Consider the following 23,548-nt stretch of genomic DNA (forward strand, 5'->3'; position numbering starts at 1 on the left):
TCTTCTGTTGGTATATTTTAAGTGACTCTTTACAAATATTTGCCAGGTCAACATTACACTGTCGATTGTGCTATATACACTTAAAGTGGTTATCATAATGGGAACCACTTTTAGTGCTATGTAGCACCATATCTTGGTGCTTTCACTGGTTCTTCTTGTGGGTAGCACAATATAGCAGCGTTTCTGTATAAATAACCAGTAAAGCCCCTGTATGGTTCTTCAGTTGTTCTATATAGCACCTCAGTCATCCCAATGAACCGCTGAAGAACCACTGAAGTATAGCACTATAGCACTAAAAGTGTTTCTATCACTTCATTTATTTTTTCAGTGACAGTGGTGGCGAAAAACAAGTGTTTACAGTTTGTCTTTGGTACCAAGAGTATTTCTTTCTTTTCTCGACATTTGTTAGAGAAAATGTATTTCTTAAAGTGTAGGTTGCTCTTTTATAGTTTGGGAGATTCTATGTTCTCAGTTCAGTTTTGTTTCATTTAGTCTCCGATGTTTCTCTTAAAATTGCTATTGAATAACATATATTAAGAGTATAGAGGTGTAAATGAATGTAGATTGTTGAGGTAAAATAATCTGGATTTGGGTCAATTTAATGAGAAATGTTTGAGTTCATATTGACTTTTCACAGACTCGACTAATCTGAGATCAGTTTGTGACATGGTTGAGATCTCTTTTGTACCTCTAAAGAAGACATTTGTAAGATCGACGCGTATTTACTAGAAGAAATATCAAGGACGCAGGAGAAAAGTTTCCATTTTCTTTCCTTTTAATCTCGTTATCTAGAAGAAATAATTGAGATTATAAAGAGATCTCATCTGTCATTTTTTCCTTCTTATGAGATGATAGTTGTAAAATGTATTGTTCTCCTCAACTTCCATGACAATTTAACACGACGATGGGGAGTAAACAAGGGCAGTGTTCTCTCAGACTGTGACATATGTTGAAAACACAAATTGCAAGCTCAATTCTTGGCTGGCGTGCAGTAGCGTCTGGCCAAGACTGACATGTTTGTGCTCCTCATTTTGAGCTGGCCCTGTTAATATACGTTGGGTGGACAGGCTTCTGCATTGGTATTCATGCTCTTAGTTATTCATAATGGGATAATTGGCAGACTCTTCTGTGTCTCCCATTACCAGGTTGCTAGATCTGCTGATAGGTCAGAATACGGATCAAAGTCCGCAAGCGGCAATTTGCAATGCTAATTTCCGCCCGAAGAGTCATTGCGAGAGATGAACGTAAAATGAGGTGCTTTGTGGCCAAATAAAGTCTCTTTTGTCCGTCCGAGAGACATTGAGAGATTTTATTACTCTTTGGATTTGAGTGCCCTACGCCATTGACTGATATGTAACCTACTGACTCGTGAGATAAACTCTGACTTTTAACCTGGTTGGCTGTTTTACGATCAATGTCTGTGAATGAAAACACTGTAATAGTGTATCTTTTCTAAAAGAGAGAGATTATGGCTCGACTTGGCAGCCCTGATATTTTCTATGGTTAAATCATTTTTTTTTAAAGAAGAAAGTTTAAAGAATGTATGAAAATTCCTGTTATAATTTACTTACCCTCATGTCACTAATGTTGTGTACATCCAATCCAAATGACTCCAAATTTAGATTTTTTGATGTATTTAGCAATCGATATGTTGTTTTTTCATGGACCCATATAGATAAATATGGGGGCGTCTTTTGAATATGCCGTAACACTTATGACAACTAGTCACAAAATAAATGATATATACATGTAAATTTGAGATGCACCCACATTTTTCCACCGATACCAATAGCGGATTATTCAGAGTGATAGCTACCGATATAATACACATATTACACATATAATGATGATTAATATCGAACATCAAACTGGTAACATTTTCTATATACAGAGCACAAATCCATTGTTATTGAACCATTTGCCGATGGTGTAAAAAATGAGATGGCTGCTAGTGTGTTCAATGTGTGTTCAGTGGGATTTGCTTTTCTTGTTTGATGGAAGTAGGAACTATAACTATGGTAGGTCAGTATTGCTGTGTTAAAAACAGCCATAGCATTACGCTATGCAGTCTTTCAGGAAAAGCCTCTGGTACTTTCGATTTCTCTATTGAACGATACCGATTATTGGCTGATATATCGGTGTATCTCTAACATAAGTATTTGGATCATCTGCTCCTTTAAAACTAGGCAAAGCTTAATCTCACAGCAAATGACGTGACATGCACAGCATTACAGGGGCTAATTAACAGGTTTCATGCCGTTTTAATTTAAATCGTGCCTGTCGAAATGTGGTAAAGAGTGCAGAAAATTGAATCGTCCATGTGCAGATAAAAATCACGGCCATTCTTAATTAGAGGCGTTCTCGAACACAACCCATGTGCATCCACATTCACACGGCATAGAACCAAACATATGGTAATTATTATTTCCAGCATCCTTTTCTCATGCATTTCTTGTCTGTTCAACTAGCTTCCCTTATACACAACGCACCTCGGCAGCATCACCTGTTTCCTCCTCCTTTGTTTTTTTACCTTGGTGCTGATGTTTTGTTAGGAAGCTGTGAGAGATGGTCGTCCTCATTGGCAAGGTCTCTTCATCTAATTCATCACACTGTTCGGGATGTGGTTCTGCTCGAGCCTAGGTCTTTGATGGGAGTGTTTGCGAGACCTCTGCTTCTTTAGCACGAGAAATGCGCCCCGAAAATGAATTGATAGATCAGGCAGGATGCGCCCGGATATTATTACCTAATTCCAGATGGCTGTTCTGATGGCAACAAATGGCATTGCCGCACCAACCCCACTGAGGCGAAAACATCAGACGTGCGAGTACAAATTTCTCCTGGCACGGGCGCCGAAATGAAATTAAGCAGATCTTTGATGCACAAACAGTGAGCGCATGAGGAATACTTTGGCCTGGTTGTTCATTGACGCTGCACCCTTGGATGCATTATTGACTTTATTTCTGCATAAGTGCAATAGGTGTGACCTTGAAATGTCATTTTGGGGACGTAAGGGGAAACGGGGATGCCGTGCACTGACCCACTGTGCTGTTCTGTATTGCTCTGCAGGAAGTGATGCAGATGGAGAGACAGCTGGGGGGGCGATTGATCGACGAGCCTCACGTCCTGCTCTTCAAAGACAGCTACCACAACCTGCGCCTCTCCATCCACGACATGCCCCAAGCACACTGGAGGAGTAAACTACTCGCTGGCTATCAGGTGGGTTCATGTACAGTATAAACTAAATTTGACCCTTTTTTTGTCAATAGCCGCATATCCTGACACCGCTACATCGTACAAATTCAAATTAGTCACCTTGTAAAATCATTCTTGGAATTCATAATTTCCTGCTCTTCAGGTATTGTTACAGTAATGTTTGTTGTTTTGCTCTTCGTTTAAAGTATTTTTAAAAATGTATGTCCTCCGAGTTGTACATTTGTGTTTGCAAGCTTATCTTGAGGGTAAATGTAAGTCCTTGTATGTTCTGTCGGGGTTTCTAGCAGGGTGTGTGATCTGGCTCATTAGACTATTTCTGAACGTGCAGGGATGCTAAAGAAGCCCATTATAGACTGAATTGGCGAGCAGGGACCCCAGGACGTCTGCTCTTAATAACACGTGCGGCCTTGGCTACGACTTAACAGCTTCTTGAGAAAAGAAGAATTGAGAGCTTTCGCGTATGGTATCCTCACCCACTATGCCCATGTTAAAACCCTTTCCCACTGGAGGAGATTAAATATAGACCAATATGTAAATTCTCAAGGCTTCAGCACCCGGTTTCTCTCATTCTTCTCTTACTGGATGCTGTATGCCGGGCCTCCGGGAGCTTCTCTGGATTCTGGAGGAATGTTGGCATAAAGAGCTCCTCGGAGGATTTGAAGATGCCAGCCGACGGTGTTGGAGCACAAATGTGCATAGAGGAAACGTTTCTTCACATGAGCGTCCACTAGTTTTATGTGTCTGCTTATTTAGCCTGTAGTCATTTTCAGTCTGTGTAACAGCTCCCCCATTAGGGCAGATCGAGGTATTGCATATTCTGCCGTCCTTTATAGATGTGCAGTTTGATTGGCACGTGATTGATGTGTTGTCTAATGCGGTCTGTGCTTATCTTTGTTTTTTGTTTGCCGCTCCACACAATTAATAAGACAATGTGGGAGAAGACCACCGTGGGTGTGTTATAAAGCCAAATAATTAGCCTAATCGCACTCTCATATTGAAAGTGTTGTTTGATTGATAGAGCAAATCTATTGTTTTTCTTGACTGAGGATATTAAATGATATCTATACTATCTATTGAGTTATGCATGTTCGTAAATGAAATCCAAATCCACATGGAGAACAATTAGCCTTTAAGGATGTTTTCAAAGACAAAGAGTGTATTACCGGTCTGAAAATGTTGGCAACAATAGGTATAGAAGAGCTTTCAGCGACTCGCACCGGCAGCCGCAGCATCATAAATCATCAGGTGTTGGGCCTTGCTTTTTGTGCGTTTCTCAGTGATTGTCAAATTCAGCTGGATCTATTGTCTGCATGAGCAAAACTTTTAATGAAAAGGAAGTCGTTTATTATCTTGTGAACGACAGGAGGTTTTTTATGTAACGTTTATGCTAAATTTTAAGCTTTCCATCACAACTTTACTCTTCTTGCCCAATTCAGGAAACTTTTGAGTAGTCCAGGTATTGCAGCCATTGCAACGTCTTACATTTGTTCATCTGCAAGTTGAATCCTATTATGTTTAGAAAACCAATAAATATCTTGTTTTAATGAATTCCTGATGACATTTTGGCACATTCAACAAATATTTGGCTAAAATCAGTGTCAGAAAATAAAAAGAGTGAACGAATAAATGGCTTTTCGAGGGATAGATGCCAAAACTACAAATGCCAAATCTACAAAACTGGATGGCTCTTATAAAGTAGGTACAGTATGTTATACAATTTAATGAGAGCAAATGAGGTAAAACTTGCTGACAATAAAAAAGCAATAATGTGAAGGGGAACATCTGTGGCAGAATTGAATGAATTAGTGGTCAATCGATGTTGCCAAAACCAATATGTACAAACTAGGACGGACAATATATGTACCTTTACATACAATATAATATCATTTATTGACATCAAATGATGTTGAATTGCAAATACTGAAAGAACATTTATGCAATATTATGCTAAATAAATGTAAACAGTTGCTGAAAATTGTCTAATTTATCACTCTGTCTAAAAAGAAATCTATATACACTTCCTATAAATTAATGTATACACTATATGGACCAAAGTATCGAGATGCCCTTTTCTAGTAAAACATTTTGATCTACTTTATCCAATCAAAACAAACATAAATGCTATATCATACTATACTAGATTAAAGAGTCTTGTTTACATCTTTCTTAAATCATTTTTGGAAGAGCCTTTATCTGTTCTGAAATGGCTGTATCCCTGTGTACAAGTCATTGATGGTGTTGGGTGATGAGTGTTTGGCTCAAATCTATTCAGACCAGTCAAGTTCTTTCACACTACACTGAATCAGAATTTCTTTTGACATATTTTGTAGAAAAGGGTCCTGCTCAAACTTTTGCTAAAACAATTTAAACACGTGATTCTCTAGAACATCATTATATATAGCATTAAGATTTAAACAGGGTAGAGTATGCGCAGGACGTTAGGTATAGACGAGAATTCAAATTGAGTGGACATCTGTGGAGCGTTCTGCTTAGTTGTTATTGCGGATTCCATGTGGACCTGCTCTTATTATGAGCAATAATAATTCTGTTCGACATTTGTTGTGGTCCTGTAGGAGATCCCGTTCTATCACATCTGGAGTGGCTCTCAGAGGACCCTACACTGCACCTTCACGCTGGAGAGACAGAACCTGAGCACCTGTGATCTCACCTGCACGCTGTGTGTGTGGCAGGTGGAAGGAGAGGGACAGAGCATCAGTCTGGATTTTAACATCTCAAAGGTGATTGAGCCCTCATGCATTTGTTTGTTTTCTGCTTTAAAGCAGTGCAATTTGAAAAAGTGCTTTAAATCTGAAAGTTAGTCAATTTGAAATGTGAATTTGATTGAATCGAAAATCTAATCCAGATTTGCTGAGCTTTAAATGATTTAAAAAGTAGCTGTGTGCCAAAACGTAGTTCAGTTGGTATGGATATGAAAGCAACATAATAAATTGAATCGTGTTGTATTGCCATCCAGGACATCAGACCTCTGGACTCAGATTTCCTTTTGATGGACAACTGTACCCCTGCCCTGGCTGGCCCTAGCGCATTCCAGATCCCTTACCTCATCCGACAGAAGATCTGCAGCAGTCTGGACGCCCCCTGCCCCAACGGAGCCGACTGGAGACTACTGGCTCAGAGACTGAAACTCGACAGGTGCGGCGCCGTAGCAATGCTTTGTTCACACTGCACATAAATCACTTTGTTTTTTAAATCCCATCTGCCAATTTCGTTTGTGTTCAGACAGCAGTCAATATCTACATCATACATCCACTTTACACTAAAAGTCGAATTGAAATACAAAACATGAGATCAGAAATCCATCCTATTTAACAAAAGATGAAAAGATTTTCATCGAGAAATTGTTTAACGCAGAGCAATATAACGCATCCGATATCGGCAGCAGATTGGCTTGATGAATTTCTGTACTGGCGTATTAAATACAGACTTGCAAAGGAAATTGCCAGGCAGTGATGTAATTACTGTCCCATTGAACTTCCTCCAGGTAAATGGAACATAATGGGCAGACTTCATTTGTCCAATAATGTTTACTTGCTCCAATTAATTACAATTTCAAGTGTTGTGGTGTGTGTTCATCAATTAGCACGCCGGCCCACCGCGATCAATTTTCATTTACTTAAAGAAAAGCACAAAACTCACAAAAACGGAGATGGGTTTAATAGTTTCCACTCAAGACCCTCCAGAAGATGTTTTTATGATCTTAAAAGCAGCGATTCCAGCGCAGACCGTAAAGCTTTTCTTGCTAAGAACAGAGCACACATAGAAAACAACACTGAAAGCCCCCGGGCGTTTGAGGTACAGAAAAGAGCCGTTAGATCGAACAACCCACTTCGGCTTCCTTTGGGAGATGCATCTCGCAACATCTAATACGCTGCAAAAAGGGGTTGCTTTGTTCTTATTGATCAGCTTTGATCCGAAAGGTTCAGCGTGGTCAATGGAAAAGGTCACACGCAACCTGGGTTTAGCCTTTTAGAGGACCCACGGTAGATAATTCATCAGATGAAAAAACAGCTGCTTTAGTTCAGGAGTTAACAAAGGCGTGATATAAGACACGTACGTTGTGAACAACCGCTCTGTTCATTCATTTGTTGATAGGGTTGGAATCAAAATAGCTGCATAAATATATGAGAATGGATGATGGTAGAAAAAGAAAGTTGGGTTCCTCTGTGGACCAACTAATATGTCCAGCTAATGTGTCTCACTGGACCAACTCGCATAGATTTTCTGCTCCGGCTTTGAATAGATGGACAAAGAGGCTTGTGTATTAGCTTACAACACGAGATAAGCCTTGTGATGTTTTATTTCAGCGCAGAGATGAATAACAAAGAGGTTATGTGCAATCCGTGATTAATGTTAAAGCGTTCGACAGATTACGCTGCGGAAGCAAATGTAACGTATTCTTGTCATGAAATTCATTGCGTCTAGTTTGCGCGTCGTGACATTATTTTCATGACAATTAAGCACATTTTTCAAAGGTCATGCCTGCTGTCAATCTCTGCGGTGTCTTGGCACAAATTCATCTGTCACTTAGTAGAAGCTCGCCAAATGAGACAGATGCCAACACAGGTTGTGAGACGTGCCCTCATCCCAGAAAACAATGAACAGAATGACAGAATGTAAAAACATTCAGTCGCTTTTACAACCGGTTTACTTGCAAAGAGGAGAAACATGTTTTACAGTAAAATGTTTCATGCTGAGATTTAATTTTTAACATTAAAATTAACAAAGGGGACTGCAAGGTTTGCATATTCATATAAACATGTAATAATAAAAAATGTGAAATGGGTCTATGATTGGATTATGATTATACATGTCACAGTTAATATAAAAAATTTAATTAGCAAAATATAATGCTCTTATTTGTTGTTTCTTGCCATATTTTGCGAACAAGATTTTTTGCACACTTTAAATCTGTTTGGACTTGAGTTAATCATCTCATTTTTTCTTAAGGATTGTTCATGAATTTAAGTTAACAGCTTTGTTTATGCAGTCGCCAACATTTTCTGTACGTAATTTCCTTTACCCGTTTTTCTCCACAGGCACATGAGTTTCCTTGCGTCTAAATTGAGCCCCACATCAGTGATCCTGGACTTATGGGAGGCTCAGCACTTCCACAGCGGTAATCTCAATCAGCTCGCTGCCGTGATGGCCGAGATCGGCAAGCAGGAGGCCATGATATTCCTGGTGTCAGACGGCGAGTGCTGACACATTAAGACCGCAGCAGAGCGGCCGTCTCTCAGAGTGATGGGGTGGGGGAAAGATGCGACCCTCCGCCCGCCCGGCACAGATGAGAAACAATTCAAAGAACAGGGTTTACCCAACTATATGAGGCCACTTCCCAAAAGAATAGGGGAAAAAAGAAAAAAGGCTTTGAAGGAACCTGCCAGGGCTTTTAGATGTACTGTGACTGATTCAAATGGCCCCTCTCTCAGAAGAAAAATCCATTTGTTGACCTTGTATAGTAAATCCCAGAAATGGTTTTGGCCTTGCCCTCGATCACAACTGACCAATACCTACTTTCTAACCACCATTGCGTTAGGCACATTGATATGGTAGTATCAGACTGACCACTAAAATGACTTCATATGGATCGCTAGGTTGTCCGAGTTATATAGGTAGGGCGAATTTTGCAAACGAAAATTGTGATGTGCATTTTGTAAATGTGTACCATTTAGCAATATGCAATCACACATATCGATGACATTTTCCTTTGGCCGCACATCGCTTACCTAACCGAGCATTTTAAATGTCTGAGAGCAGCTTTCAACCAAGAGTTCGGTAAATTTCAGGTCAAATAGAAAAGGAAACTGTGTTTTTTTGTCAGAGCCATCCGTTTTGAATTCCGCCCCTGTGCACTTACAGTATGTATTCTGCTACATAAAGCCATAAAGTCCAAAATTCACCTCGATGCTTTGAGTTCTGGTCTGGGTGGATAATCAGAAATAGCACAGCATTTGGTGGATCAAGACATTTGGGTTTGCTCGAGGACCTCAAACCTTTCCATGTTTGTAGTTGCTTTAGACAGACTGGGAACATTTTAATAAGAAGGGTCAGATGTTTCAGCATTTTCTCACGACCAATTCTAATCCTTAATGTGCGGAGTTCTCATGAAAATTTTGATTTTCAAATTTATATACCTTGTTTATAAAATAAAAAAAGATTTTGATTAGAAAGGTTTTCCTCTTTGATAAACAGAAAATGCAATACTACCAAATGTTTCATTCCCATTCATATTTAATGATTCGATGTTTCTCGGAAAGCCCTTTCGGCTCCAGGGCAAACTCTTATCTTTGGAGTAAGAATCCTTTCACCCCCACTCCTCCGAACGGCAAGCGTTCCATCCAGGAAAACTTAATCGAAACTCAAAGCCTGTCATATTCTTCGTGAATACAACCATGTTGTTTGTGGTATCCTTCTGCATAACTGTCACGCTGTATAGTTCTCACAACACATCTTCGCTGCGCTTTGGCTCGCAGCCCCGTGAATGTGCATTACACAGATCCAAGATTGTCAGATTTTTCTGAATGTGAGCGTATTTCATTCCAAATGAAGGATGATCTGCGAGATACAGCTACGGATGACAGATCGGCCGCTTTCATCTCGACCGGTAATGACGGCCTCGTCCTTAGAGATGATTGAAGGAGTTGAGTACAATCTCTCAACAGCGGAGAAAGCGTTGAGATTCATACAGAGGCCTGTTTCACTCAACTCGCACAGAACTCAGTTTAAAGGCCAAATTGTACACATGGTTAAAGTTTTGTGCTTCTCTAACTCGTCCCAAAGTCAGTTTGTGTTTATTATTAATGGTTTGGTTTACAGATATCGTTGTGTTTTAGATATACTAAACCTTACAGTTGACATGACGCACCTCTGCAGCGACCAAAGCCTACGAGCCATCTGGAGCATTTACATCTATGCCGTTTTATTCTTTTCTAAAATGACCATAAATCTTTTTCTTTCTTAATGTCATGGCAGCATCGATCAATGGTAAAACAATTGAAATATTGAAAACAGCACTTTGTAAAGTAATTGTAAATGATATTTTAATAACGAGCCAAAAAAGACAACTGACGTAACATTTGTCTAAGTATAACCTGTGAAGTGTTTGCCTACTGTTCATTGGTTTTATAGCACTGAGTTTATTTCTTCTGAAGTGTTTGAGGTTTCGACTGTTTTTACGCAAGTCTGTACAACAATATTTTCGTTTTGTCCTGAGGCTGTTGCTGAATGAGTAATTTATCGTCGGATTCCAACGGAATTTAATCTGAGTGAATTACACGTAACAGTATTTTCAAACCATCAGATTCCCTCAGAAAACCCTCAGGTTGACGCTGACGCAACGCGCTATAGTCTGTACGCAAGTAATGGATTCATCATTAACGTTACAACTTTTCACTGACGTAAAAAGCATTTTGACAGCCTGCCGTCGACCGATCTCTTATGAGCGATGAGCAGATGTTTATTGATGACACAAAAGCCGATCTCTCTTCATGACTGTACATTTCGTCAGCCTCATTCATAGCTGTTGTGTGTAAATGAGTGTGCGCGTGCTATTTACTTTCCACGGAGTTCTTTCTTTTCGACAGAAAACAGTAGACTTGTGTACCTGTGAATGTTTCTCGATTGGATTTCTTAATGTCCCTTGCCTTTCTGCAAGTCAGAATGCTGTATAACATGCCACAGCGCTTATATGCAACTGTACAATTATTTTCTATTCTTTTTGTTCATTTTCATTTTCCTCGTCAATGTAAATTGTCGTCGATGATTTTGTGGTAATGGGAAACCCTCTCGCGGAAGGTTTTCTGTACTTTTTGGACAATGATATGGATTTGTGGGTAGAATTTTGGAAATTCGTTTCTAAGTGCTTTCAAGTATTTACTTGGCCTTATGTATATATCTCTATGAAATTTCAGAAAAAGGTATGTATAGTAATTGAACCTAAAATGGATGTAAATAAATTATATATTGTTAAACGACGAGTCGAGTGATTTGTACGAGGCCACCCGCTTTCATGACAAATGCTGGGATTGCTTTAGAGGAATAATCATGATTTATATAGCCAACATTCAAATGCGTGTAGAAAATGCAATTGCAGGGCTATTTGTACAATTTAGTAAGCAAGCAACGTCAGCACAAAACAAGGTCAATGCAGGTGATTTATTGACTAATGTCTAAATTCCTTTATAAATGATTCGCATCTTCACATAGAAACCTCTATAACGTGCACAACAATACAGCAGTTTACCCTTGCAATGACACACATAATAGTTGCAAAAGCTATTAAAAAAGGCACTTGGTACATAAAACAACATCAATACAAAAAGTACAAAATCTGGGTGGCTCACAAATACAAGATTTCGGAGAACAAGATTTGGAGTGGAGCGTTTCTTCCGGCACAGGAGATTGCGATCAAGGCATGATGGGATATATGTTGTGGTAATCTCCATGTAAACACGGTGGCACTTACGTACAAAATACGAGAGCAAAATGAAGATTGCGAGACTTTCTTTGGCACCGCATGCCTTGCTCAACGTCTATGAAAGTCCTCTGAGCTTTTTAAGAACAAAAGTTGGTGACCACATCATATTTCCTGTTTTATTATAGGATCGTATGCCTTTTCATGATTGGAAGCCCTATGGGATGAGATGTAGCATGTTTAGCATTGAAGCCGTGTAAAGACCATTGGTTGGGTCAGAATGAAACGCACGCAATCAGTGCTAATGTATTTCAGTCTAGCTGCCAGGAGCGTTTTATTCCACTGTGGTTTGCCATTACTTTAAGTACCCCTGCACAGCAAATCAGACAGAGCAGAAAGTAGGCTACGGAGCATCTTGAGGATTGAGGGGCCACTTTAAGATCCTGCCTGAGTAGATCGCATGCTCCATGCTTTACCCTACAATGCAGATTGTATGGATCCGAGTAAAACCAGATTGCTTCAGTCATTACATGGAAAACGCTTCGGCCATATTTGTGACAAAGACAGAACTTTGGTTGGCAACAAAATCGTCACATTATACGGCAAAATCAAAATGACAAAAAATCAGACATATGTCGGGCAATGACATTAGGAGACAATTAGATTTTTTGAAAGTACATTTGCATATATTATTTAAATGAGATTTAAATGCATTTTCCCCAAAATGTATAATTTTTGTCAGATTTGACAGTTTATATTGGTATTTTTCATTACTGCAATACATTTAGTTCTCGAACACTGTAACGATGCAATTTCTAATTTAATTCAGAATGTATATATATATATATATATAGTCTCTTTCTTTCTGTATTACAGTAACAGCAATGAGATGTTTTACATTAATGAAAATTGGGGCTTCAAAGTCGTGAAAAAGGCCAGCAGCTGTCTTAATCCAAAAATAAAAATGTCTTCATTTGCTCACCCTCATGTCATTACAAACAAAACTCAACCCCATTGACTTACACTGTAAACACAAAACCACTCAAACATTTCTTAAAATATTTTATTTTGTGTGCCAATGAAGAAAGATTCATATACTGGTTTTGAACTACATGGGGTTGAATAAATGAAACAATCTTAATTTTTTGGTGAACTATTTTTTTATAATCTTTAAAATGTCTTTTTCTCTCTTTATCATAATGAAAGGTTAAACCGTCCTGTGAGATTCACACACCCACATGTCGAAACCAATGAGCTCTAATAGGTGAACACAAAGGAAATTGAGCCATCTAATAAGTGTAGACTACGAGGAATGTGCAATGAATTTCAGGTGTTTAGGGAGCAACATAAATACTGTAAAAATACTAGAAGATGTGGTGAGGAGCAAGGATGGAGGGACAGCTAAAATACTTTATCGAAATGCCTTGTTACACGTATTTGCGTCTTTCTACCATTGGTGGTTGTGACATGAGCTACTAATTCCATTGAACGACTGGCAACGTAACAGTGAAACCGAAACCATCGTTCAGGTCTGCGCTGTGCTGAATGTCTCAAACTTTGTAAATGCTGATGAAAGCTGCTACCAGCCAGTGAAAGCCAGAGTAGCAGCGTTATCCATCACTGTGTCAGTCGGCCATATGTTACAGGCTTCAAGTAAAGTATTTGGTCTTGTTTAGCATACAGTAGCTATAGACCCCCCAGCTTATGCTCATGCCACCCCTCCGAAGAACAAAGGCTGAGCCTCACACCGGCGTGAAGGCGTGGCTTTTACACAGCGGCTTGTCCTTCTTTGAATAGAAAGTCTTCCCTTCCAGATTTATGTGGCAGATCTGGACAGATGAAAAATAAGCATTACACACATAAAACGGCACCATTTTTCTAAAGATAACGTGAGTGGTTGCTCGGTTAGTTTTTGAACTCCTGAAGAAAAATGTTTGGGTTCGTGGCACTGAGAGTTTCTTGATAGTGTTGTGTGGTGCAGAAAGTTCAAAACAGGCTTTTCAGACAAGTCCCAATGTATCAAAATGACTTACAGCACAGACAAAGCAAGTGTCATGCCAGCTGTAGCCCAGCGCCTCGAGGAAGCGGTCGCCCGCATCAATCTTGAAGTCACAGCCGTGGCATTTGGTACCAAACATCTTTTCATAGTCTGCAGAGAAAGACAAACCAAACAAAAAGGGCCTATTAACACAGAATGGAGTAAATGCTTGCTCGGCGTGAGATAGTTTCAAAAACGAAAAGGACATAAAAGGGATTACATTTACTTTGTATGCACGTGTTTGCTGTATGTGTTAACAGTACAGTTGGTCCAGATAGAGACATGGATGGACCCTGTTTTTCTATTAAGGAAACCATAAAACTAGCAGGTTATAGGTCCCACACTGAAGGGTTGGTGGCACAATCTTGTTAGGCTGCTGAGACGGCAGCTATTTTATCAACAGCAGCTTTTGGTTGTAAGAAAAACAGCTGCCCACTTGCTGCTGACACGGGAGCAAAACTCTTCTAAGCTGGAAATAAGCAGCGTAAAAGCTTATTTGCATAATAAAGACGTGCGCATACTTTCGACAGTTTAATGTCTGTTTACGCAAGATTAGGAGGCCAACAAATGTGACGGTGTGATTAACTACACCATATAAATATAAATTAAAGATGGAAGGTGGCTGAATTTAGCAACTTTTCACCGTTCAGGGAACAAACTGAATAAACAAGCTTGGCTTGACAGGATGTCACATTTTGCTATTGAAATAAAATCACTGAAAGTGGGGTTGACATGGCCTAGTGGCTGGAGCCTCCCTTAGAGCACACTTGAATAAAAAAATTTAAAGTATACATCTGTTATTAGTATACTTCTTTTATTGGTATAGTACTTTTCTCTTAAATCTTGATTGAAAGATTCATTCAGTATTACAAGCAGATGGAAGTACTCATTTTGCTGTACATACTGGTTTACTTCAAGCATAAAACGTCAGTTTAGTGTATTACCTAAATAGAAACACATTAGTATACTCAAAGTGCAAAAATGGTCAACTTTAAATATGATGCTAAGTTCACTTAAAGAAAACGACCAAGTATACTTCAAAGTGTTTAGTCATAAACTAAACAAATTGTGCAGCTACTTCTACTAGTTTTGAACTAGTAAACTATTCATATTTTCTATCTATAAGTTCACTTATAGCTTAGTTGCAGTACAAACAAAAAACTGTTTTATTGATTAAACTACTTTTAAACTTTTGTACTATATAACTTGGAGTATACTAGTACACCTACAAGTATACTACCTGTACACTGATTAGTATCCTTACTACATAAAGTATACTTAAGATGCACTAAAAGTATACACTGCTTTTGTTTTGCTACATGCAATGTATATACTTTTCCATAACAATCTACACCCACTAGGACATACTAACAGGAAACGGTAGTGCCCGTTGTTGCCTAGACAACATTGTGACCATTTATTGTCACACATATCAAAATACAACTCTTCTTTACATATGAAACAATGAATGAATAAATCATTAAATGTAATGTTAGCTCTATAGTAATATTTATTAATTCGTGACACATTGGTTATCTTATTTTATTAATGCAGTGGAGCGTCACTAAACTCCGCCTATACTCACGGTGAGCTGTGGGTAATATTAGCCATCATCTGTACTTCGAATTTCTACCGGAAGAAGTAGACCATCCGGGAATCTTTGGAATACACTTTTCAACATACTACGATCAGGGACATACTAATTCTATTTTTGAATACCATTTAGGACGGATAGTATGCGAATTGGGACGCAGCATTAAACTTAAGTATACTTAATAAAGTGAACTTAGAAGTAAACATATTGTTGTCAAATCTATGCCGTGATCACTGAGAACTGGATTCACGTTCTCCATTTTAAATAGCAAAATATTTAGTATTGTAACAGCTGTGACTTAGTAGTTAGTAGACGCACTAACCCTTTGACTTGTGGGTTTAAATGTGGCGAAACAAAAGTTCAAAGTAAAAAAAAGAAGACTTGCATAAAACCCTCACTAACACAATTAAGAGTTTCATCAGCCGGCAATCAAATGATTCTTCACTTAAGGGTTCATTTCAAGGAGATTTTCAAGCGTAAAAGTGCTGCTAAAAGTTGCTAATCAAAGTGCAGGGCCGGTCTCGAGCAGGTTTGATGTCTGAAGTGAAGTGGCAGCATTTGAATGATTAAACGCCGCAGGAGCCGGCGCTCTGCTCTCGGCAGGGGCTGTCGATAAGATGTGCGGCGGGGCGTGCGAGAGGGGCCGCAGCCGTTCACCTTTCTCGCAGTAGGGCTCCCCCTCCTCCATGTAGAAGGCCTGGTTCCTGATAGGCATTTTGCAGGCAGCGCACAGGAAGCACTGGACGTGGTAGGTCATCTTCAGGGCATGCATGATCTCCTGCAGGGACGAGGGAACGGTGTTAAGGAGCTGTGCACGCCATCTACGAATTCACACTTTGAAAATCTGCCTGTCACACACATACATTTTACCCAACTGGCTTTGCTCATCCTTTATATTTACCAATCTGGTTTCTCAAAATACACAAAGTGGGTTTTTTGCATTGGTATTTGATGCATATTGCCAGGAAGATATATTGCCGTCACTTATGATAAATACTACAGTGTATACTGTATAGTATATTTATTACAGTGCAGTATATCTAATGTTTTGTCTGATTTAAGTACATTTAACTCCTGTGTGGTGTTTAGGTGTGTCGGACCCGTTTTATGTTTACTTAATATTAGGGCTGTCAAACGATTAATGCTATTAGTTTACATAATATGTGTCTGGGTACAGTGCAAATTAATTTTGTGTTTATAAATACATATAAATAAACAAAATAATATTCAAATTAAATATAAATATGTATGTATTTATCTATATTTACCAATCAGTTAAATTGTATATAAATGTTTATTTTTTATATTTTTCTGAAATATTTGCATGTATATGTTTGTTTTTATAAATACAAAATTAATATGCAAAGTATACAGACATACATTATGTAAAACAAACTTTTATTCTGGATGCGATTAATCGCGATTGTTTGACAGCCCTACTAAAAATGTTTAGACTTTTCTTTTAGTACATTAACCATAAATATAAATAGTAATAACTAAATTTTTTAATGTTTAAAATATGTTTTTATGCATGTATCCGGTCTGTGTTACTAAGATAAATATATATTCTTTCACAAAAATGTTTGAGCTAGACCAACAAACATTGGACAAGTAATAAGAATTTAAATAAATGAAAAAGGTGTATGTACGTTTTAAAAAAAATATTACAAAATATTTTCTTCAGAATCCTCAAAGACAACTTCACAAACAATTTTCTTCAGAATCCTCAATGACAACTTCAAAACATTACGCCGCTCTGTATGACTCTGTTGTGAAAAGCCATTCGACAGAATTGCATTGTGATGTTTGTTTTGTGAACAGTAGGAAAGGCTGTTACCCCGGTTATCTTCTTCTTGCATTTGGCACAGTTGGGTGAATAACGGTTGTCGTAGCACTTGGTACAATAAATGGAGCCTTTCTCCTCAAAGAAGCCCCCCTCGTCCAAGACCATTTTACACTGACAGCAAGTAAACTCCTCTGGGTGCCAGGAACGACCGAGTGCCACCACATAGCGTCCCCTACATCACACACAAACACAATCTTACAACAAAAGCCTTTTGCATTTAAGTGAAAGGGTCAGCTGGGTTTAGCACTTATAAGTGTGCAAAAGTCATTCTAATGGAAATAGTAGGTCAGACGAAGAAACGCACTCCATTCCATATTGATTCTCCACGGCGGAAAGCCGGAGGACACGGTCTTATTTCTGAGTCCGGTGTATTTTAAGAAATATTGCTGTTGTGAAGTTTGACACAACCTTTTCCCCCTCTCCGTGTTCTCTTTTAGTCTTGTAAGTAATGACATTTAGCGCCACGGTCGCCATTGATTTGGAGGTATTTTGGGTTGCCTGCAGCTATTTGCTTTGGGATTTCAAGCTCGGATTTTTAAAGTTGAGCTGTAAAGTTATTTCCGCAGAAGGTCTGTAGGGTGCAGCAGGATTACCTGATGATCTTGTTGCATGCGGCGCAGAGCGGCGTGCGCCCACTGGTGTCGCCGGTGTTCTGCTGGGCCGCCTGCAGGATGGAGCTACGGTTCTGCATGGGTGTGGGTTGGACGGGCTGCTTGTGCTGAGTCATGACCGTGCTGGTCTTATCCGGGTGGTAGCGGTCGGCGAATCCGGGGTCTGTCACCCACGGGGGCCGGCAGGCCGGACCGGAACTTGTTTGTGCTTTGGCTGGCGCTACATTAATAGGGTTGCAAAGAGTCATGTGTGCAAATAAAGATAAGGACAATGAAACATTTATATGTATTCAGGAATTTCCAATAGAGATCTATTAGTAAGTACATTTATGGGCTGTTAAAACAAGTGCTTTTGTGATCTAAAATGCACAGTTATTCACATCTATAAGTCAAATATACACACTGCTAAACCCAGGAGTGGCTCACGGTTCATTTTGGTTTATATACATCACATCTCAGGAGAGTGATAATTGACTTGCATTATCATGGTTGCCTATAAACACATCAGTGGCACTTATGTCTTCTGTCTCCTTTAAGCCTCGTCTTATCCCATCAACAGCAGGCCTGCCCGAACCAGCTGGGACGTTTGGTGAATGCGTGTGTGTTTTATTGCAGTGAAGCTCTTCCCGTGGGAGAAACTCAGCGCTGTGATTTAGTGTTTACCGTGAGAGTCGATCTATTCTGCTTACCTTGAACTCCATCAGGTTTGTCTGCTGGTTTGGTCTTGGCAGGACAGGAGGTTACTCCGTGACTGCAGAAAGAAAAACATCTACTTCAGAATAAATGTTACATGAGCTGCAATATTTTAATCCAATGAAAACGCTCTTAAATTACTTGAACAGTGGAAATGACACTAATAAACAAAACAGAGAGATTAAAACTGCCTGTTAGACTAAATCCAACTGAAGACGAATTGAGAGGATGATGATTACAACAAGGACAATGAGTCCAACTAAATGATTCAAGTACAACATCGCTTAGACAATGATTTACATATTTTACTACTGTAAGGACATCTTATGGACGATTTGCATGTATTCTGTAATACAACAATAAATATTTATTTTTATTATTTTTTACTTATTTCAATAATATCTATGTCTCTATTGTTCGTTCCATGTGTTTACTGTATAGCTGCTTTACAATAATGACAATTTCTGACCCTGCCTGAAAACCCAGTCCTTTTTTTTCTACATAAAATCAGCCTACATAATGTAAAGAACATTGTGTGAAATATAACATTGATATCTTTATTATCGACTGAATAAGACCATGTCAAAGATTTCAATCATGACTGACTGAAATCAAACTAAGAGTCTCCTGATCTCTTTAATACACACTTCTCATTTAAAAAAAGTTTTATAGAAATAAAACTGAAACTTGAATGTGCTTTACATTCAGTTTTACTCTTTACTCTTTGTTCTTGAAGACCCCATAGAGATGAAGGTTAGATGCATTGAGGAGAGGACATTCTCATTCTATAAAGCATTTTACTCAACAAAAATACGGATACAACACTGACTGCAAATGTGCCCTCGATTATTCAATTACTGACGTGATGGACAAGCTGTTGAAAACAAAAGGCTAAAAATCCAAGACTGATTCATCATGTAATACGATTTATATCTTCCAATCTAATTCACGTGTAAAGCCACAAAATATTAAGGCCATGATCATTTTGTAATATTGTAGCATTAAATATCTGTCTTAGTTATCCAGTATTATTAACTTCCTTAAACTATTAAACAACAACAACAACAACAACATATAAAATGCTCTGCCACCACACTCAAAATGTTGAAGTAAAGAAGAGAGGTTGAAAAAAAGAAGACAGAAATGAGTTTCACAGTGTTTTATGTACTCAGAGACACAAGTCAACAGATTGTCTTTTCATCCCACTGGAGACAGAACCAGAGAAAGAGGGATCAGATAACATCAAAATGGTGAATTATGTTAAATTACAGGGAGAAAAAATCTGAGAGAAATATAAAGGAAAGGAAAGAAATGACAAGGCACTCTCAGAAAGAAAGAAAACAGCAACCATGATGATAACTCCTCAACCACAAAAACAATAATAATAACAAAATAACATGATTTCCAGCTTGTAAAAACTGTACCACTTGAGACTATGACAAACCAACAGCACTCAGAGATTCCTGACGGAAACTTGACTGTGAGGCTCAGATTGAGTGGATTTCCGACTATGCTTGCGCTTCTCACGTGTGTTTTTGTTATTTTTACTTCGATTTTTTAAAGGTTTTTTGTTAGCTTTACAATTCCCCCCCCCACTCCCCATTTTTTTGCCCTGGGGTCGATGTTCCCCCATATCGGGCATGCGGTGTTTCAGCGATGCGCTTGTATCTAGCGTGGCCGTATCTCTGCCACCTGTTGCCCGGTAGGCAGAACGTTCAGGACTTGATGTTGAGGGAGCGAGCGGATCTCTCGTGGTGCCAGTCTCTCAGCCTGGCATAGCGGGGACTCTGAATCTCAGTGAGGAACTTTTCCCTGCCGTTCCGTGCACACCCCGGGACAGAAAACAAGGGGGAGAAAAAAGGGAAATTAGGAAGCAGAAGAGAAAGTTGTGCCAGCACATACTGTACAGGAAAAACAAAACATCAGAGTGCAAAGGAATCAATAGAACACAAAACAGATTGAAGTACGAATAGACATGTGCCGGTATACAATCACCATAATAAAATTGGTGAAGTGCATGCTACAAAATATTGGGAATAATGTGCAGTAATTTAAGAATTGTTTGGATTTCAAGAATAGCAGCTTTTCCATCAACAGGTTCAAATTTACAATACTGCCGGTGTGCTGAATGAAGGCGCTGAATGACAATGCGTCTGGATTTGAGAATAAATGACATTACACGAGAGTGACTGAAGAGTAATAAAAGCACAGATTATTTTAAAATAAAACAAAGATAAAATATTATACATTTTTATCTGGACCAAAACACGCCAGCCAATGAAGTATTGGTTAAAAAAAGGTTCAGATTTTTTATGGTTATTTACAGGGTGTAGAATTATTTTTCACTTAAATTAGTTTGAAACAATTCTTTTTATTTTTTAATAACTTTTAGATATTCAATTGTCATGGCTTGAGGAACCTTTTCAGATGTTTACTAACTTATACTTGTAAGAGAAGTTTTCAACCTGTTGCAAAAACACATTGCCGTGATCGCACACAGAAATAATTGTTCCAGCAATTATCGTGAAAAATGTCACAATCTAAAAAGGTTCAAACTGAATCTTCTGTTCGCATTTGATGATCTGATTTTGAGAGTAAATCCCGCAGAATGTCTGCAGAATGGACTTAAATGTAATCATTAAATGTAAAAGACATTATGTTGGGCCTTATGATGCTGCGGAAAAAACATAGAATTCAGTTTTTTGCCTAGATTGTATAAAACAGAATGGCACGGAATCTGGCATCTAGTGCTAAACATCTAACAAAATTATGCCATGACAAACAGAAATGTACAGATGGGGATTAAATATGTAATCGGTTTATTTTGCATGTCTATGAGTGAAAGAGTGGCGCAGTTGAGTAAAACTTTTTACTAAAAAAGTACATCAAAAAATAGGGTATGATGTGCAACTATAAACCAGGATCTCAGCAGTACATTTTCTCTTTTTATTTTGTTTTTCAGATATTTCCCCTGTATGGAAATATGAAAAAGTATCTACTGTAGGTTTTTTATTTTGGATTATAAGTGAATATATTTGGGCAAATATTTTACGGAAAGATTGACATGAACTGAATTTCCTGACTATGATAAATTGTTCAGAGTTTAGATTTTGAACAAAGTATTGATATTTGCTGACCTAATGCTACAGTCAGAGGTGCAAAAGTTGAGCACTATATGCAATGCATAGGTATACAACATCATAAATATGCACTTATGAAACATAATAATTTATTCACAGTCATGTCATTGAAAATCTGCATATGATTCTTTCTCCGGTGAAATACAAAGAAGATATTTTGAGAGATGTCTCGTTGGTCCATATAATACAATCGATTGTTTGGTAGCCAAAACTCTTCAAAATATCTTTTGTTTTCTGCAGAAGAAAGAAAGTCATACAGGTTTAGACTGGCATGCGGGTGAGTAAATAATAAAAGAGATTTCCCCCCTTCATTTGTAAAGCCGTCTATGAAACTCTTTGCAAGCAGATTCTATTGGTCTATATACAGTATAATCCACACACTGCACACCGCATGAATTTCCACTGCAACCGTATGGATCAAAAAACGCTATATAATGTGGATCAAAGCATATTTTCAGCATTCCTCCGCAGAGACCTGGTCACCGTGGGCTCTTAATGAGCACTGCGATAAGGTCAGAGCCCACGTTACAATGCCTCAAACTGCACCCATTAGCGTACACACAGATCTTTACCTGGACCTTTTCATGTTCTCATCATCTGGGTCCTGCACTGAGGGAAGCAGGAAAGGTACAAATCAGACCAACCGTTAAACAAACAGAAGAACAAACATTCACTGCAAAGCGCTACTGAACACTTCTGTATTGCCTCTTGCTGGAATGTCATCATCCTATGTTATACGAGAATCAATCCCGTGAGATGGACATCTACAGCAACAGCGATCGACTGCAAACTGCACTATTCCACGCACTAGATGGCATAAAGAAAGGCTCAGCCATAACCCTTTAAGCTATGGATGTGCGACATTTCCTTCTCCCTTATGATCTTACTCTCAGTATCAGATCAGCACTGTGGTCCTTTAGGATGTGCTTTTTTGACCTGCTACACGAAGATTAGTCCTTCACTAAGTAAAGATGGGATTTGGGAAAGGTTTTTTTTAAACTTAGAAGCAGAGCTGGGCGGTATGATGGTATAGACTGTAGGGATATTTCTAAGCCAATAATACCGTGATATATCAGGGGAAATATATTAAAAACACAAAGCTGTATATTATAATGTACTGTGCAGACCGTGTTGCACATGGGTGTACATCAAAACTTCAGTGATTTGTAGTGGTGGGACTCGATTAATGTGCGGTCACAGGTGTTTGGGACGGCTATTTTAAGACTTTATATCAATTAGAAAAGATTGACTTTACATTTACAGTATATGTGAAGCATCTGCTTCTACATTGATGCCAGGCGTATGATAACCTTATTAATAAACTTGCAAAAAATAGAATTCTCAAGTACTCGATGACCATCAAAACGAACGGTAACATTTTATATTAACGTTGCATGTGTTAACGTTGCATTAGATCATGCATTAGCTAACATGAACTAACATTTACTAAGATATGTCAAAGTTTACATATACTAATACATTTTTTAAATGAAAGGTTAGCATTAGTTAATGCACAGCAGATTAAATTAACAAATATTTAAGAAAAACCTATAATATTGCACATTGTTAGTTCATGTTAACTAATGTATTTAACATTAAGTGTTACTAAATAAAAAAAATGTTTATAGTTGAATAAGCTATGTGTCTATCATCGCTGTCCTTTTAAGACCTTGGATGTCCAAATTCACTTTTTTCAGGGAATGGAAAAAAAACCTACTTTTTAAATGATTAAGTCGACAGGCACTTTGTAAAACTTGTATTGGTTAGATATATTGGCAAAGCCCAGTGACAAATAAAAAGGTAACTAATAAAAATGGTATATGGCAAAAACAAAAACATGAAATATGGAGGACAGCAGCGATAAATATAAATTGTTTAACTTATTTTGCTGAGTTACAGCAACTTACCACTTGTCAAATGTTAAAAAGTTGTAAAGCCAGTTTGACTGAAATGAGAATATTATGAATCATTTTTATAAA

General features: G+C 38.3%; 2 protein-coding genes across 8 annotated transcripts in view; one reads left to right on the forward strand and one right to left on the reverse strand.

Moving 5' to 3' along the window:
- unc5a (unc-5 netrin receptor A) overlaps positions 1-8,436 on the forward strand; it is a gene marked incomplete at both ends in the record, with an annotated part of 148,291 nt that extends 139,855 nt beyond the window's left edge. Inside the window, 4 exons of the mRNA XM_079480623.1 lie at positions 3,067-3,216; positions 5,787-5,951; positions 6,188-6,366; positions 8,271-8,436. Coding sequence (XP_079336749.1) covers positions 3,067-3,216; positions 5,787-5,951; positions 6,188-6,366; positions 8,271-8,436 — 660 coding nt within the window. The remainder of the gene's footprint in view (positions 1-3,066; positions 3,217-5,786; positions 5,952-6,187; positions 6,367-8,270) is intronic.
- Positions 8,437-12,696: 4,260 nt separating this feature from the next.
- pdlim7 (PDZ and LIM domain 7) overlaps positions 12,697-23,548 on the reverse strand; it is a 31,940-nt gene continuing 21,088 nt past the window's right edge. For 4 of the 7 annotated variants that reach the window (XM_079480184.1, XM_079480187.1, XM_079480186.1 and 1 more), the window contains 6 exons: positions 18,426-18,487; positions 17,719-17,956; positions 17,117-17,297; positions 15,937-16,057; positions 13,681-13,796; positions 12,697-13,476 (listed from right to left, as the gene is read on the reverse strand). In XM_079480184.1, the coding sequence (XP_079336310.1) occupies positions 13,390-13,476; positions 13,681-13,796; positions 15,937-16,057; positions 17,117-17,297; positions 17,719-17,956; positions 18,426-18,487 (805 nt within the window). In that variant the 3' untranslated portion in view covers positions 12,697-13,389. Of the gene's footprint in view, positions 13,477-13,680; positions 13,797-15,936; positions 16,058-17,116; positions 17,298-17,718; positions 17,957-18,425; positions 18,488-22,141; positions 22,179-23,548 lie in introns of all 7 variants that reach the window. The other 3 variants (XM_079480183.1, XM_079480181.1, XM_079480182.1) reach the window with 1 other exon arrangement.

Source organism: Barbatula barbatula, assembly GCF_947034865.1.
Source record: "Barbatula barbatula genome assembly, chromosome: 18".
Classification (NCBI taxonomy): Eukaryota; Metazoa; Chordata; class Actinopteri; order Cypriniformes; family Nemacheilidae; genus Barbatula; species Barbatula barbatula.